The following is a 17,108-nucleotide window of genomic DNA, read 5'->3' on the forward strand; positions in this document are numbered from 1 at the left end:
CTGTTGGGGAGAGGAGGGCCCGTGGGCAGAAGAGCCCTGGTTTTCCTTTGCCCTGTACTTCTACCTGCTGATATATTCACTGGTTTTTACCTCTGATTTCACTTGAAGGAAATGCTTTGTGACAAAGAGCCACACGTACATAAAAGAGTGTGAGCATCACTGGTGTGGCCCATCCCCTTTGTTCCTTATTTCAGAAGTGAGGAGAGCTGAGTCTGAGAGGAGGGAGGCTTGTCTCACATCCCAGGTGAAGTTGAAAGTACAGAAGAATGTCCACCTCGGTGGCTCAGTGGTAAAGAATCTGCCTGCCAGTGCAGGAGATGCAGGTTCGATTCCCTGGGTCGGGTAGATCCCCCGGAGAAAGGAAATGGCAACCCACTCCAGGATCCTTGCCTGAAGAATTCCACAGATAGAGGAGCCTGGCAGGCACAGTCCATGGGGTCACAAAAAGTCAGACATGACTGAGTGACTGAGCACTTCCTGCACTGCACATAGAAGACCCCAGACCAAACCCTTTCCCCTAGCCCTGGATGCAGCCCCTTGAGGGGTGGACACTTACCCCCTGGCAGTCGTGGCTGCCCAGGGACCTCGGTTGCACCTGGGGCTAAGGTCACCTGCACGACGAGGTCCTCGCTGGTGAAGGCTGTGGGGGCTCCCAGGCCGGGCGTGGACTCTCCGGGAAAGGCCCAGGGCCGGGTGGCCTCTCCAGTCCGGTTCTCCTCCGTGGGGAATGCAGTGGCCCTCACTTCAGGGACAAACGTGAAAGGCTCCTCGGGTTCCGGGGTGGTGGGGGAGACTTCAAATTCGGGCTTCGCCGTGAGGATCACACTGCCTCTGGCTTCACCCTCGGTGATGTTTCGGGGCAGGGGCAGCTCCACGTCAGGCCAGGTCACCGTCTGGATGGTGATGTCCTCCTCGCCGCCCACCCCGAAAAAGTCTTCTGGGATGTCCACAAAGTCTTCACCTGGGGCAGGGGGCAGAGACAGGCATTAGCGCTTGGCCTGGGGCTGGCTTGGGGGAGATGAATATCAGATGCCCCTCTCCTCTGCTAAGAAAAGAAAGTACCTACTGTGTGCCAGGCACTTGGCCGGGCCCATTGCTGGAGTCCTCAACAGCTTGAGTATTTATTATAAGGGTGCCCTAGATTGCAAGAGTATGCAGTCACCATAGCACAAGACCCTGACCAATCAGCTCACTGTTTATTAAAACCATCTTGTTCCAACATCCCTTCCTGAGTAATGCCAGCCAGTTGCTTCCTTACCTATCTTGTGAGCACCTGCTGACCCTCTGATGTTAGAACTACCAATGGGACAATGTAAATCAATTAGAAAGAGAAACAAAAAAATCTTCCCCAAAATGTAAGAGCTCATGAAATTGATGAAAGTGCCATGAGAGAACTGCCTGCCTCAGTCATGAACAAAGGAGTCACTTAGTAATTAATAAAGAGAGCATCCATGAGGATGCTGCAACTGCAAAAGGTGGTGGGAATATTGAAAAGTGAAGAGAAGCTTTTAGGGTAATTCTAATTATTTTTGCAGAAATAAGCCTAGACAGTGTAAAATAAAGGATAAAAACATTTTTAAAAGTTTTAGTCTAAATTTTCAAAATAAAGTCCTTGTCAAAACCTTTTTTCCACTCTTAAGTAACACTGTGGCTCTCCTTTTGAAGTGAATTCAATTAAAAAGAGCAACTGTGAGGAGGAAGGTGGGAGGGAGGCTCAAGAGGGAGGGGATATATGTATACCTATGGCTGATTGTTTGACAGAAAGCAACGCAATTCTGTAGAGCAATTATCCTTCAATTAAAAAATAAATACATTTAAAATTTAAAAAAGGGCATATCACAGCGCCCTCCTGTGGCGCATGGTCTCAAGTCAGGCCCCACATCTTCCCATTAGACAGATGAGGAAAGTTGATGAGTCAAGATGAGTCAAGGCTCAGGGCCTTGACTTTGCCACAGTTGCCCAGGAGTGAGTGGCAAGGATGTGATTCAGACTTGAGAAAACAGCCTCTGAATCTCATGTTTTCCTCTAGTTCTGAGCTGATGAGATAGGACTGGGTACTGCAGGCTGCAGTGATTCTAGCTTCCCAAGAAACCCATGAAAATAAGGGGTGCTAACTCATCTCACATGCTAGTAAAGTAATGCTCAAAATTCTCCAAGCCAGGCTTCAGCAATACGTGAACCGTGAACTTCCAGATGTTCAAGCTGGTTTTAGAAAAGGCAGAGGAACCAGAGATCAAGTTGCCAGTATCTGCTGGATCATCGAAAAAGCAAGAGAGTTCCAGAAAAACATCTATGTCTGCTTTATTGACTATGCCAAAGCCTTTGACTGTGTGGATCACAATAAACTGTGGAAAATTCTGAAAGAGATGGGAATACCAGACCATCTGACCTGTCTCTTGAGAAACCTGTATGCAGGTCAGGAAGCAACAGTTCGAACTGGACATGGAACAACAGACTGGTTCCAAATAGGAAAAGGAGTACATCAAGGCTGTATATTGTCACCCTGCTTATTTAACTTATATGCAGAGTACATCATGAGAAACGCTGGGCTGGAAGAAGCACAAGCTGGAATCAAGATTGCTGGGAGAAATATCAATAACCTCAGATATGCGGATGACACCACCCTTATGGCAGAAAGTGAAGAAGAACTAAAGAGCCTCTTGATGAAGGTGAAAGAGGAGAGTGAAAAAGTTGGCTTAAAGCTCAACGTTCAGAAAACTAAGATCATGGCATCTGGTCCCATCACTTCATGGGAAATAGATGGGGAAACAGCGGAAACAGTGTCAGACTTTATTTTTTTGGGCTCCAGAATCACTGCTGATGGTGACTGCAGCCATGAAATTAAAAGACGCTTACTCCTTGGAAGGAAGGTTATGGCCAACCTAGATGGCATATTTAAAAGCAGAGACATTATTTTGCTAACAAAAGTCCATCTAGTCAAGGCTATGGTTTTTCCAGTAGTCATGTATGGATGTGAGAGTTGGACGATGAAGAAAGCTGAGCGCCGCAGAATTGATGCTTTTGAACTGTGGTGTTGGAGAAGACTCTTGAGAGTCCCTTGGACTGCAAGGAGATCCAATCAATCCATCCTGAAGGAGATCAATCCTGGGTGTTCATTGGAAGGTCTGATATTGAAGCTGAAACTCCAATACTTTGGCCACCTCATGCGAAGGGTTGACTCATTGGAAAAGACCCTGATGCTGGGTAGGATTGGGGGCGGGAGGAGAAGGGGGCGACAGAGGATGAAATGGTTGGATGGCATCACCAACTCGATGGACATGGGTTTGGGTGGACTCCGGGAGTTGGTGATGAACAGAGAGGCCTGGCGTGCTGCAATTCATGGGGTCGCAAAGAGTCGGACACGACTGAGCGACTGAACTGAACTGAAGACATGGGGTTCGGGTACCCAGTAGACACTTGAAGGAGGTAAAACCTAACTCCCCATATTAAGATCTCATCCTCTGAGTCCCCATTTCGGTGGCACCTCCCCCACCGAAATGCCTCCAGCCCGTTCATACCTGTGTAGCAGATGGCGTCGTAGCGGGATGAAGGGTCAGGGTAGCCCGTCTGGTTGGCGTGCAGGTAGACGGTCCTCACACCCAGGAGGTTGCCCCCGCAGTTCGGCCGGGCCTTGGAGATGGGGTATCGCACGCTGCGGTCAGCCAGCCAGCCGGCGCTGCACATGTCCATGCCGCCCTGCCAGGCCAGGTAGAGTTGGCCCGTGGTGGCCAGCCGGGCGCCCAGCCGCCGGCACTCGTTGGCCGCCTCCTGGAAGGTGAACTTCTCTGGGGATGTTGCATAGAAGACCTCGCCTGCAAAAGACACAGCCGGCAGGGTAAGGAGCTCCTTCCCACGTCTGCCCTGAGTGCCCAGGGAGATCCCCAGGTTCCTCTGGGTTTGGTCTTTAACTGGGCAAAACCCTGGTCCCACATGTCTGTATTTCAGGGATAGGATGGGGGGTTGGGAGGGGTGTCAAGGTAGGGTATGGTATCCTGAATTAGCGCCCTGCCCAGGAGGAGGCCCACATGACCCCGAGAGTCAGCAGGAAGAAGGGGATGGGCGGGGGGCTCTTGGGAGGGGAGGGGGCATCCTCACCCTCCATCTCCTCCGCGAAGCAGTACACATCATAGGTTTCATTGGTGTCACGGATGCCGTAGGTTCTCACACCGGGAAACTCATCCTTGTCTCCATAGCAACCTTCCCTCGGAGTGTGGATGGGGTACCTGCCAGGAACCCAAAGCAGGGATGTGACATTTGGGGGCTGGAGAGGGCCAGTGACCTGTGCCCTTGTACCCTCCTCCCTTGTGGGAGGAAGTGGTGACTTACTGATGTGTTTGCTGGGATCTGCTGAGATTTGTGGGCTGCTTGTTTCCACAGTTTTTGCCCAGCTTTATTGAGATAGATATTTTCATCACTCTTGGTGACAGAAGGTGGCTCCTTTTACTGAATATTTATTGGTACCAAACATGTTATATCAGGGGCTTGCAAACCTTTTCTGTGAAAGGATGGATAGTAAATATTTCAGGTCTTTCAGGCCAGAGGGTCTCCACTGTGGCCAACCACTCAACCTTGCCATCCTAGTGCAAGCGAAGCAACCACAGACAAAAGAACAAGCGTGGCTGTGTTCCCATAAAAGCGTGGCATGTGTTCTTTGTTTACAGAACCAAGGAGTGTGTTGGACTTGACCCATGAGCCATAGTTTGCTGAACCCTGCTCTGTATCATTGGAGTCTCACATCAACCTAAGAAGGAAGGTGCTATAATCACTCTAAACCATAATAAAGTGGGGCCCAGAGATATTAAGCAACTTGTTCAAGCTCACACAGCCTCTGAGTATCAAAACTGGAGTTTGAGGTATACAGATACCTCCTGTATCTGAGATGTGGGCTCTTGCACTATGCTAGGCTGTTGAATCATCTTGCTTTTTTTTTTTTTAATGGTTATGGCTTTTTTTTTATCCTAAGATCTTTTTTGCCTATCCCAAGATTACAGAGCTATTTCCCTTTGTTTTCTTCTTGTGGCTTTGTGGTTCTGGCTTTTGCATTTGGAGCTCTGATCCACCTCGAATGAATTGTCTCATCTTGCTTTTACAGGCTTGTTTACATGATTGCCCTCCTTTGAAGGTAAGGCTCTGTCTGTCTTGCTGGGCAACCCACCCCTTAGCAGCTGTGCTCAGGGGAAAATGAGCCAAAAAGCTTAATTTACATGTGTCTTGCCCTATTAAAAACAGAATAGAAAATGGTTCACAAAAATATATAAACACCAAAATTTTAAAAAGATGTAAAGGGAAAAATGAGTAGGAAGAATAATGATGTATAATTTGCATGGAGAAAATGCTCATGTAGAGCTACGCTGCTAGTGATCACTCATCCACCACAGGACAGAGGACCAAGGATTTGGGACCTGACCTTGAACTGGCCAAGGCATCTGTCTAGCACCTGCCCAGGCTGGCCTTGGTGTCAGGCTGGCACCAGCTCAGTGCTGGTCAACGTCCCAGTGCATCTCCCACTCCACTCTGATGGTGGCCCCGGGGCTTACCTGACAGTCTGATCGGCCAGCCAGCCGGCATCGCACTGGTGGAAGCCGTCCTCATAGGCGGCCTGTAGCTGCTCGGGCGTGGCGATGATGGCGCTGTTCTGCAGGCAGGCCCGCTGTGCCCTGTCGAAGTCCAGGGTGTAGCGTGTGGAGATGGCTCTGTAATGGAACACGATGCCTGCAAGACACAGGAGAGCGAGAGGGCAAGTTAGCACAGCCTCCCCTCATCCAGGCCCTCACAGAATCAGAGAGAGTCAAGGGGGTATAGAGACATCTGGGCTGGGTCTCCAGCTAATGGGTGGATGCCAGCTCCATATCTGCATGGGGTCCTTCTGCCTTTGCTAGAACATTTCTATTAACAGGGAGCTCATTACCTTACAAGGCACCTTTTTGGAAACCTGTGATAATTCCAATAATCAGGTTATTTGACTTGGACCAAAATCTGCCTTCCTCATACTTTTTCTTGTCATTCTAGGACCCCAGATTTGCTTTGCAGAAAGATGCCCCCTTAGCCCAGGGCCATCCCAGTGAGAGTCTTGTTTAAGCACAGGTAGGAGCAGACCACCTTTCGGAGAGTGCTGAGCACCAACAAATTGATGCTTTTGAAAATGTCGTGCTGGAGAAGACTCTTGAGAATCCCTTGGACAGCAAGGAGATCAAACCAGTCAATCCTAAAGGAAATCAACCCTGAATATTCATTGGAAGGACTGATGCTGAAGCTGAAGCTCAAATACTTTGGCCACATGATGTGACGAGTCAACTCACTGGAAAAGACACTGATGCTGGGAAAGATTGAAGGCAGGAGGAGAAGGGGGAAACAGAGGATGAGATGGCTGGATGGCACCATCAACTCAATGGACATGAGTTTGAGCAAACTCTGGGACATAGTGAAGGACAGGGAAGCCTGGCATGCTGCAGTCTACGTGGTTGGGAAGAGTTGGGAAGAACTGAGCAAATGAACAACAACAACCCAACAGGAAAAACTTGATGCTGACTAAAGTCCTGAAGCCTACCAAGAACACAACCATATTCCTTAGTCCATAGAGGGCAGGGGGCCATAAAGTCCTCATCCCTTTCTTTGGCTTCTGGAACTGGAGGTGGGGGAGGGAAAAGACACCTGGGCGGAGAGTCAGGAGATGCTCCGGCTCCCTTCCTGGGAAACTTCAGGCAAGTCACTTAACCTCAGTTTGCTTGTCTGTAAAATGGGAATGATCACAAAGCAATTGAATCACAGGATTGTTGGGAAGCACAGATTGTCATTTACATGTGACTGTGGCCACGGAGTATTTAATTCACTCAAAGTCCAGTGAGAGTGATGTTACTAGCTTCGTGTTACAGAGGAAGCAACTGAAGTTAAGTAACTCAGCCGAGGTGCAAACTGGCAGGAGGAAGAGCTGGGGTTTGCAAGACAGCCAGGCTGGGTACCCACTAGTAAGGATGGCATTCTGGTTCTTTCTGTGGGTGAAGCAGGGTCCCCCCAGGCAAGCTCTCACCTTTCACCACGACCTCCAGGGTGGCCTGGCTGTCCTCGATGCCATGCATCACCTCGCAGCGATAGATCCCGGAGTCATTGGAGCGCAGGTTCTGGATTTCCAGGGTGGCATCGCTGGGGATGGCGGGGTAGTTGGGCAGCGTGACCTTGTCTTGGTAGGCGCTGTTGACCCGCACCCGCCCTTCAGTGGCCACAAGTAGCACCACCTCCTTCTCCTTGGAAATGCGGCTCCACTTGATTCTCGGGGCAAGGGGGGCAGTGGAGGGGGCGGTGGTCACGGGGTGCATGGGGTCGATGAAGTAGCAGGGGATGGTGAGGGAGCTCCCCAGGAGGACCCGCATTGGGGATGGTTCAGGGATGCTGACACTCAGCGAGTTGTCAGGTTCTGTGCGGGGAGACATAGGGGCGGGAGACAGACCCGTTAGTGCCCAGAAAGGACCATCTAGCCTCTCTGTCAGTCCTTCTGGAAATGACAATGTCTGTGCTGGTGCTGGGGAAGGCTCCTGTGTCATACGGAATTCCCTTTCCAGAGCAGCTTCCTCAAGACCCCCTGGTCTCTGTGTCTCAAGATGGGAACTATGGAGCCAGAAAGGATTGCAGAGGGGGCCATCGGGAAATTCAGAGGTGTACCTCTTTGTTTCTCAAACTGAGGTACCCTAGGTGATGCCAAGCCATGAGATAAACAGAACCCATCTTTCTGGAGTGACAGCTTGACTCAAAAATTGGTAAAAAGTTACTTTGGGGGAGAAGCTCCAATACTTTGGCCACCTGATGTGAAGAGCTGACTCATTGGAAAAGACCCTGATGCTGGGAAAGACTGAAGGCAAGAGGAGAAGGTAAAATAACAGAGGTTGAGATGGTTGGATGGCATCACTGACTCAATGGACATGAGTCTGAGCAAACTCCAGGAGATGATGAAGAACAGAGAAGCCTGGCATGCTGCAGTCCATGGGGTCGCAAAGAGTCGGACATGACTTAGTGACTGAACAACATCAAGAAAAAATTACTATGGGGAAGAAAAAATTTATACAACTTGTAAAGCTAAGATATAAAAATATCAAACACTTAAGGAGGTCTGCTTTGGACTCCATCCTGACCTTGCAGAAGGACTAGTCATTCTTTTCTGTTGTTGGGGGATCAGAGGCCTAGGTGGAGAGGCATCAGAGGAGATAAGACATTTAAGTCTGCAAAGAGTCAGCCTGGGGTGGGGTTGGGATATGATTAGACTCCATTAAAAAAAAAAAAACAACAACAAACCTAGATAGTATTGATAGGGAAGATGCAGAGAGTTTGCAAATTCTGTTAGAAGCCAAGAATCTTCCTGGTATTAGAAAGAAAGAGCCTTTGAAAAAACAGCACTTTTATGAACAGTCATATACTTACCAAACTTTTTTTTTCCAGGAGAGCCTGCTAGTTGACCATAAAAATGTTTCAGATATTTGTGGGTGGCAGATACATAGCAAGGCAGGAAAGAGGGAGCCAGGAAAGTCTGGGGTCCAGCCCTAACCTTTTGATATCATGGGGGGTCACTAGCAGGCCCTTCACAGAAATATCCCTCTGAGGCTCTGTCCTAGCACAGGACACAGCATGGTTTTAGTGGTGGTAGCTCTCCAGGGCAGGTTCTTCCCAGATGGCACTAGTGGTAAAGAACCCACCTGCCGATGTAGGAGACATAAGAGACTCAGGTTCAATCCCTGGGTCAGGAAGATCCTCTGAAGGCCGGTTTGGCAATCCACTCCAGTATTCTTGCCTAGAGAATCCTATGAACAGAGGAACCTGGTGGGCTACAGTCCATGGGGTCACAAAGAGTCAGACAATACTACAGTGACTGATCACGCATGCATGGTTCTCCAGGGACAACTGGAAGTGAGAGCAGCACCCAGCTCTGCAGTTTTTAAAGCTCTCAACCAACCCTCATGAAATGGTCGGCCTGTGTGGGCAAATCACCCCAGGGTATAGCCAGCTGTGTATTCAAGGGTCTCAGGGCAAGAGTACAAGTGGAGACTCATGGATCATATGTCTAAATATTTAAAAGCTATAAATCAAGCCAATAGACCAATAAATTGTTTTAAAAAAATGTTCTATCTTCTTATTTGACAATGATACCTTTCAAAATGAAAAACCACATTCAAATTTAGAATTCTTGGATCCCTTAGAGTTTTGCATTGGGATGTGGTGACCACACTGGAGGAGAGGGAATCAGGACCCCTTTTCTTCCCACCACGGCTCTGTACTGTGAAGGCTCTGTATTTATCCAGGCCCTCACAACCCAGCTCTGTCCACACCCGAACAGCCACCCCTTCACCTCTCCCTCTGGCCTTCTGGTGGCTCAGACTGGTGGTGGTGGGTGGTCCTTTCATGGAAGGATGGACCCAGAGGAGCAAACCATGCAGCCCTGAAAATGACTTGGGTCCAGCTGGACAGGGAATTCTAGGCATCCTGGGTACCCAGAGGGAGCATAGAGCGGGGTGGACACATATCACTGCCCCTACAATTCTTCATTTTTAGGGAATGTTGGGGCTGTAGGAGAGTCAGAGAGGGGGGCCTCTAAAGTGATGGCCCAGATCAAGCACCAGGACTATCAGTGCCAGGCTCGGTCTCCATCCCCCCGAGTCCAGTCCTCAGTGCCTGCTGGGTAAGTGAGACAAGTGTGGGAATGTCCTTACCTGAAACTTCCACTGAGACAGCTGCTGCGATGACTCTCAGAGTCACAAACACCAAGAGTAAAGTGGTCATAGTTCACCTGGAAGAGAGGGAACGGAGACGTTATTCAGAGGTTCAGAAGCAGTGAGGTTGAGGGTCATGTGTCACATGACAAGTGATAAACTCCTCATCCATGGATCTGAAATCACATCAAGATAAGGAGGCTAATTTTAAAAAAGTGATAATGATTATACTTGAACAATGGCTTTACGGATAACTTTATTTTGCACTTTGGATTTTTTTTCACGTTTTATAAAGTGTCTATGATAAGCATGTATAGCTTTTGTGATTAAATAAAACAACAGATATTTATCTAAAAGGCTGTAAAGAGTTGGACATGAATGAGCGACTTAGTGCATACACACACACACACATTAAGGATTATAAAATATCCTCAACTGATCAACTGTTTATCTCACCTATGTGACTGTAAAGAAAAATAAAGAGATTTTATTAAAAAAAAAACAACAATAAGGAGGCTGCATTGTGATCTGGGAGATATCTTCTCCAAGAATCCTGTCCTCACAAAACCTTCATGGATTCCTTAGTTTAATTACTGGTGTGAGGCTGTAATTAAATTTATCTCCTCCTGCTTTTTCTAGGGAACCTCTCATCTTCTAACCAGTAAAGTTTCATCCTAAAGGATCCCTATGATGGTTGATTTTATGCGTCAACTTGATTGGTCCATGAGGCGCTCAAATATTTGGTCAAATATTATTCTGGGTGTGTCTGTGAGGGTGACTTGGGAGGAGATGAACATGTAAATTGGCAGACTGACTAGAGCAGATTGCCCTGCCATTGTGGGCGGGCCTCACCTAATCAGCTGAAGGCCTGCATTGACCAAAATGGCTGCATCTCCCCTAAATAAGAGATAGTGTCTCTTGCCTGATGCTCACCAAACTACCTTCAGACTTAAACTGAAACACTGGTTCTTCTTGGATTCAAGGCTTCACACCCTGGCTCTCCTGGCTCTCTAGCTTGCCAAGTGAAAGTGTTAGTCACTGAGTTGTGTCCAACTCTTTGCAACCTTATGCTCTGTAGCCCACCAGGCTCCTCTGTCCATGGAATTCTCCAGGTGAGGATACTGGAATGGGTTGCCATTTCCTGCTCCAGGGGATCTTCCTGACCCAGGGATTGAACCTGGGTTTCCTACACTGCAGGCAGATTCTTTACCATCTGAGCCAATTTGTTAGCTTGCCAAAAACCTCCATAATCATGTGAGCCAATTCCTTAGAATAAATCTCTTTCTATATGTATATGCACAACCAAATAGTTCTGTTTCTCTGGAGAACCCTGACTAACACAGTTCCCCAGGCCCAGAAAAGTGACACGAGTTACCCCATCTCCTTGATGAAATCTGAACCTGCCATCAACTTTAAATTCAGGAATCTGGGTGTTTTAGGACGGAGAATGTACCAAGATTTAGGGCACAATTCAGGGGTCTCATTCAAGTCAGGGGAAGGATGCTCACCCAGATTGCTCTGTGGGATATGTGCTAAGTCGATTCAGTCATGTCTGACTCTGTGACCCTACGGACTGTAGCCCGCCAGGCTCCTCTGTCCATGGGATTCTCCAGGCAAGAATATTGTGTGTTGCCATTCTCTCCCCCAGGGGGTCTTCTTATTCAAAGGCTTGAACCTGCCTCTCTTACATCTCCTGCATTAGCAGGTGAGTTCTTTATCACTAGCACCATGAGAGAAATGACAGCCTAGGACCCCTGAAACAACCCCTGTTGGCCCAAACAGTGACTTCATATCAGTTAGAGAAACAAACTTTCCTTACTGTCGTCTGTTGGAAAACTGTCCCGCAAAGTATAGTAATCTGCGATGACAAAACGTAAAGGGAACCCCCCGCGTAACTGGAACCCTGACTCTGAGTGGGCCAGAGTACTCAGGCCTCAAGAAGACCCATCTGAATTTACAAGAGATCAACCAGAGGGATGGTTCTCAACTTGGGCTACACACTGAAATCACCTGGGCTTCAGCCTGGTCCTCAGACATTTTAAAAGCTCCCTAGAAGGTTCTAACATGCAGCTAGGGCGCTGCTGGCTAGAGGATATGCAGTCACGCTGCGGACACTTGTGACCTGCACCCCATGACACACACCCTAAAGACAGAAAGGGAGCTTTCGCAGGCTGAGTGCAACGCCCAACTGAGGCTGCAGCCAGTGTCCCTGCCCTGGACTCTGTCAGCGTCTGATGACCCAGTAGGAGTCTCTACTGACTCAGTCACCATCAGCTGTGGCTGGATGGATTGGAGGATGAGAGGCTCTGAGGTTCCCACCCTTAGAATGTGGGGAAGGGGGTGGGTAGGGCCAGGACTCTGGGGACCCTCATGGGTGACCCCAGCCTCTCATTCTTTTAAAAAAGTTTTTTTTTTAGATGTATATATATATATTTTAAATTTGGCTGTGCTGGGTCTCAGTTGCAGCATACAAGATCTTTATTTGTGGCATGTGCGATCTAGTTCCCTGACCAGGGATTGAATCCCGGCCCCCTGCATTGGGAGTGTGGAGTCTTAGCCAATGGACCACCCGGGAAGTCCCTTAGTTGGTCGTTTGACTGATCTTTCCACAGTTATCCTTCATTCATTCCACATACAGTGGGCACCTGAGGGATGAAAGGGCTGTCTGTGTGAGGCATAGGATGAGTAGGAAGTCTGGAAAATTCCAAAGGCTTAAGAAGCACCCCCTAGCTTCTTCTGAGGGATTTTTTCTCCTTAGAAGCTGCCTTTAAAAAAAAAAAATCTCTGGGACTCCAGGTTCTGGCTCATGAGGGGCCTTTTCCTCAGGCCCAGTGTGATCCGTCATGGCCAAGAACTATTCCTCCAGAGGTTCAAAGGGTCAGGTGGCTCCTCCTCTAGAGAAGGAGGCTAGACTTGCAGGGCCCTCTCTTCCTAGAGCCTCAGGGAAACCGTGTCCAGACACAAGGCTGCCTGTTCTTCTTCTCTCGGAACACCCTTCACTGGGAAGTTCTCTGTATGTTTTTGGAGTTGTGTTTCTTCCCTTGCTCTCTGAACAAGCCTGACATTGTCTGGAAAGCAGTGGTTCTCTGTGGGGCTTAGGTCTGCTCTGTTTTTCTCCCTGGCTTCGGCCAGGAATGAAAAGGGCAGGGAGTGGGCATTGGTGGTGGTGGTGGTGGGCGGGGGGGGGGGGGAAGGGTTGTGGGCAGAGAAATTAATTTTATTTCTTCTTTTTTTTTTTCAAGACAAACTTTGGGATAGAAATATCGCAATAAATATGCTCTTGTGTTTGTGTGTGTTTTCTCAGCTGTAAAGAAAATAGGGAGAAATTCCATTCTGTCTGGATTCCAGTGTGTCCAGGCCTCACTGAGCCTTTATGTGAGGAGATAGACTCTGCCAGTCCCCACAACAGGGCGGCCTTTCCACAGGGGAAGCAGAGCTGGGTGGTGGCGAAGGGATTGGGAGGCTGGGGCTGAGGACGGGGGAAGGGGCTGTCTAAATGGAGGGGAAGAGGGGCTTGAGGAGCGGGTGAAAGCTGGAGGGTCTGTGCAGAGCTTCTGTGGGATCCATGTGAGTGAGGTGGGGCTCGTTACCAAGGAACTGGCTTTTTCAGGACAGAATTATTAGGAAGTTTGATGGGGGAAAGAAAACGCTAGTGCTTTGAACCTGAGCTCAGGCCATGTGTGTGTATGTGTGAGGGACAGACAGACAGACACACACACACAGACCCATAGCTGAACCTATGGAAGCCCTCCACTGCCTGATCCCATGGCTGCCAGTCCAGTCAGGGCCTTGATCTTTATTCCATCAGATTATGGGGCTGAATGGGAGGGGTTCACCTGCTTGCCCTGAATTCTTATTCCAGCAACATGCAGTGGAGACCCCTAGACCTGGGTCCCAGTCCTGCTTGGCACCTCCTGCTTTAATAACCCAAGATCCATCTCCATGGCTATTTTGGAGACTGAGTGAGAGAATGTGCCAGGCAGACCCAGCTTCTGGAGGGCGGGGGCTGTGTCTCTGGCTCGGCGGCCGGCTCGGGGTCTGGCACTCAGCAGGCATCCATCAGCAACACTCTGCTCCCTCCTCCCGAGTGTCAGGCCTGGGTGAGCCTCTCAGAATGTGGGGACTGGAAGAGAGTCTAGTGGTTACAGGGAGGCTTATTGCCCTGGGATGAGGGTTGGATGAGATGACTTTCCATAAAGGATAAAACTGCCTTTGCCAACATCACCACCCTACCACATATTTGGAAAATTAGGAACTAGAGAAAATAAATCACCATCATCTTCCATCCTAATCCAACCATTGTTCCTGTTTTGATAGTTTTTCTTCTGGTTTTTTTCCTTAGGCAACCGCTTGCGTTTCGTGGAGTTGGAATCTTTTTGCATCCCGTTTGCTTTTTCCACATAGCATGGTGGATCAAATGACTTGTTTATGGATGACTTTGGGGCTGTACAATCACAGCCTCGCTGCTGGGAATCCTGTCTACATGGCTGAGGCAGGTGGTCTTCAGTCTCTAATTGAACAGGAAGTGCTCATTCATTCTTCAAGGGGTGACCCACGCCATGGTTAATGTGTTAGTTGTGTTAGTCACACAGTTGTTTTTGACTCTTTGTGACCCTGTGGACTGTAGCCTCCCAGGTTCCTCTGTCCATGGAATTCTCCAGGGAAGAATACCAGAAAGAGAGATTTTAAACCCAGAACAGGGAAAGTGGCAGGGATCCCACATCAAGGACACATCTGGCCAGACTGACTCCAACTGCAGGTGCTAATTTCCCACCTATTCTAAATAGACATGGTGGGAAGGTGTGGAAAGGGGGCGTCAGGAAACCGACTCCAGGTGAACTCACACAAGCCCTCAGTTTTCTTATCTGCACACTGGAATCAGAATCCAAACTTCACCCCAAAGACATCGTGAAGATAATTTTCATGGATGCTAATGATCATGTTATATTTTCTCCTCTTTCTCTTCTCTCTCTTTTGCTTATTCTCTCTCCATCTGTATCTTTTTCTAAAAAATAGAGTTGATTTCCTTATTCCTATTGTATTACTTGGGCTTCCTTGGTGGCTCAGATGGTAAATAATCTGTCTGCAATGCAGGAGACCTGGGTTCGATTCCTGGGTTGGGACGATCCCCTGGAGGAGGGCATGGCAATCCACTCCAATATTCTTGCCTGGAAAATCCCCATGGACAGAGAAGCCTAGTGGGTACAGTCCATGGGGTCACAAAGAGTTGGACATGACTGAGTGACTAAGCACAGTCTATTGTATTACTTGCTTGGTTACCACTGCAAATTAAATTCTGCAAATGTTTTTCTGCCTTCTGGGCAATTAAGTGGGTCCATTGGAAAAAGCTGGGGCAGAGGGTTGGGGGTGCCGCAGATCAACCTTTCAAACCCATAGTTTTGTCTAGGATTGGCCTCAAGCAGCCCTGTGCTAAGACAGAGGGCACAGTGAGGTGGGGAGGGAGGGTTTTCCTCTGAGTTGCTTAGATGGAGATATATCTGTACCTAGAAAATAGCAAGCATGTGAATGGGTGCCAGGTCCTTGATTGCCGTCTGGAATGGCTGTATGACCCCAAGTGTAGTTTTTGCTTTGACACAGGGAAGAGTGGGAGAATTGGCCCTGGAGTTCTCTGAGACTCTAAATGCCAGCTCGACACAGTGCAGAAAAGAGGCATTCGATACAGGATCAAGAGTCGGTCACATCTCACCTGTCACAGCCTCCCCCCTGGTTAGAAATGAGCTCATCTCTTGTTCTGATCCTGCACCCAGATCAGCTTTCCCTGGGAAGGTTCAAAACCACTTGGAAAGATGCCCCCCACATGCTGGGGAAGAAGTGGGGGGCAGCAGAGGGATGCGAAGAGGGGAGCTGTGAGGTTATGAGTATCATGCCTAAGTTCAGAGGAATTAGGCTTTCAGGGGAGCCTCAGGGTCTCAAGGGAGGAGGAAGGTTCAAGTGGAGGAATTAGGAGAAAAAAGAAAAGAAATCAAGAAATGACACAGGTCCAGGGACTTCCCTGGTGGTCCAGGGGCTAAGACTCCACATTTCCAAAGCAGGGGACCTGGGTTCGATCCCTGGTCAGGGAACTAGATCCCACATGCTGCAATGAAGATTAGAGATCCCGTATGTTACAACTATGAGCCAGAGCAGCCAAATAACTAAATAAAACAATAAATTAGTTAATAAAAAATAAAAAAGAAAGACCTGTGTCTAGAAGGTGTCACATCTGTTGCATGTGTGTGTGTGCTGTCAGTTGTGTTCAACTCCCTGTGACCCCACGGACTGTAGCCCACCAGGCACTCTCTGCTAATGTGGGCTTGCCTTCAAGTAGTGCCTGTGGCTTGGGTCTGGCCCTCCTCTTTCTCTTCCTTCCATTTGCTCACACAGTTTGTTTCTTCCAGAAGACTTTATATCTGTAGAACAGCTCTACATCTGACCTGATCATAGCCTTTTCAGAATCCAGGGTAAAGACTACCTCCTGGGAACTTCCAGATACCTTGGCCTGAAACCATCTCCTTTCTGCCCATGTTCTTTGTCATTCCTTGTGGTTACCACCAGCTAATTAACAAACACATGCCAGCTTGTGATTTTTTTCCCATCATTGTTTTAAACTACCAGGCTAAGCACGTATGGCGGGTGTATGGGTGGGGAGGGGGCTGTGTAGTGAGAAGAAGATGGTTTTGGAGTCACATGCATGTGCTCGTTGTGTGCTGAGTCATGTCCGACTCTTTGTGACCCCATGGACTATAGTCTGCCAGGCTCCTGTGTCCATGGGATTTTCCAGGCAAGAAATACTGGAGTGGATTGCTATTTCCTCCTCCAAGGGATCTTCCCGACCTAGGGATTGAACCCGTGTCTTCTGTGTCTCCTGCATTGGCAGTGGCACTGAGCCACCTGGGAAGCCCTTGGAGTCACATAGATTCTGTTGAATTGCAGCTGTGATACTTACACATGAACATAAAATCTTGGCCCAATTATTTAACCTCTTGAAGGACTGATTTCCTTACTTCTAAAGTGCTGATCAAATAGAAACTATCATATGGGATTTTTGTAATTCCCTGGAGAAGGGCATGGCAACCCACTCCAATATTCTTGCTTGGACAGAGGAGCCTGATGGGCTAGAGTCCTGCTGCTGCTAAGTCACTTCAGTCGTGTCCCACTTTGTGCGACCCCACAGACGGCAGCCTACCAGGCTCCCCAGTCCCTGGGATTCTCCAGGCAAGAATACTGGAGTGAGTTGCCATTTCCTTCTCCAGTGCATGAAAGGGAAAAGTGAAAGTGAAGTCGCTCACTTGTGTCCGACTCTTCGCGACCCCATGGACTGCAGCCTACCAGGCTCCTCCGTCCATGGGATTTTCCAGGCAAGAGTACTGGAGTGGGGTGCCATTGCCTTCTCCAGGGCTAGAGTCCACGGGGTCA

At 48.7% G+C, this 17,108-nt stretch overlaps 1 protein-coding gene across 1 annotated transcript in view; it reads right to left on the bottom strand.

Moving 5' to 3' along the window:
- The window catches only part of ACAN (aggrecan), a 68,649-nt gene that overhangs the window by 30,574 nt on the left and 20,967 nt on the right, over positions 1-17,108 (bottom strand). The window contains 6 exon segments of the mRNA XM_081547209.1: positions 557-961; positions 3,519-3,812; positions 4,096-4,223; positions 5,538-5,712; positions 7,028-7,411; positions 9,693-9,769. Of these exon segments, the coding sequence (XP_081403335.1) occupies positions 557-961; positions 3,519-3,812; positions 4,096-4,223; positions 5,538-5,712; positions 7,028-7,411; positions 9,693-9,762 (1,456 nt within the window). The 5' untranslated portion in view covers positions 9,763-9,769.

The sequence above is a fragment of the Giraffa tippelskirchi genome, chromosome 12, assembly GCF_054371585.1.
Source record: "Giraffa tippelskirchi isolate mGirTip1 chromosome 12, T2T-mGirTip1v1.2.pri, whole genome shotgun sequence".
In the NCBI taxonomy this organism is placed as follows: domain Eukaryota; kingdom Metazoa; phylum Chordata; class Mammalia; order Artiodactyla; family Giraffidae; genus Giraffa; species Giraffa tippelskirchi.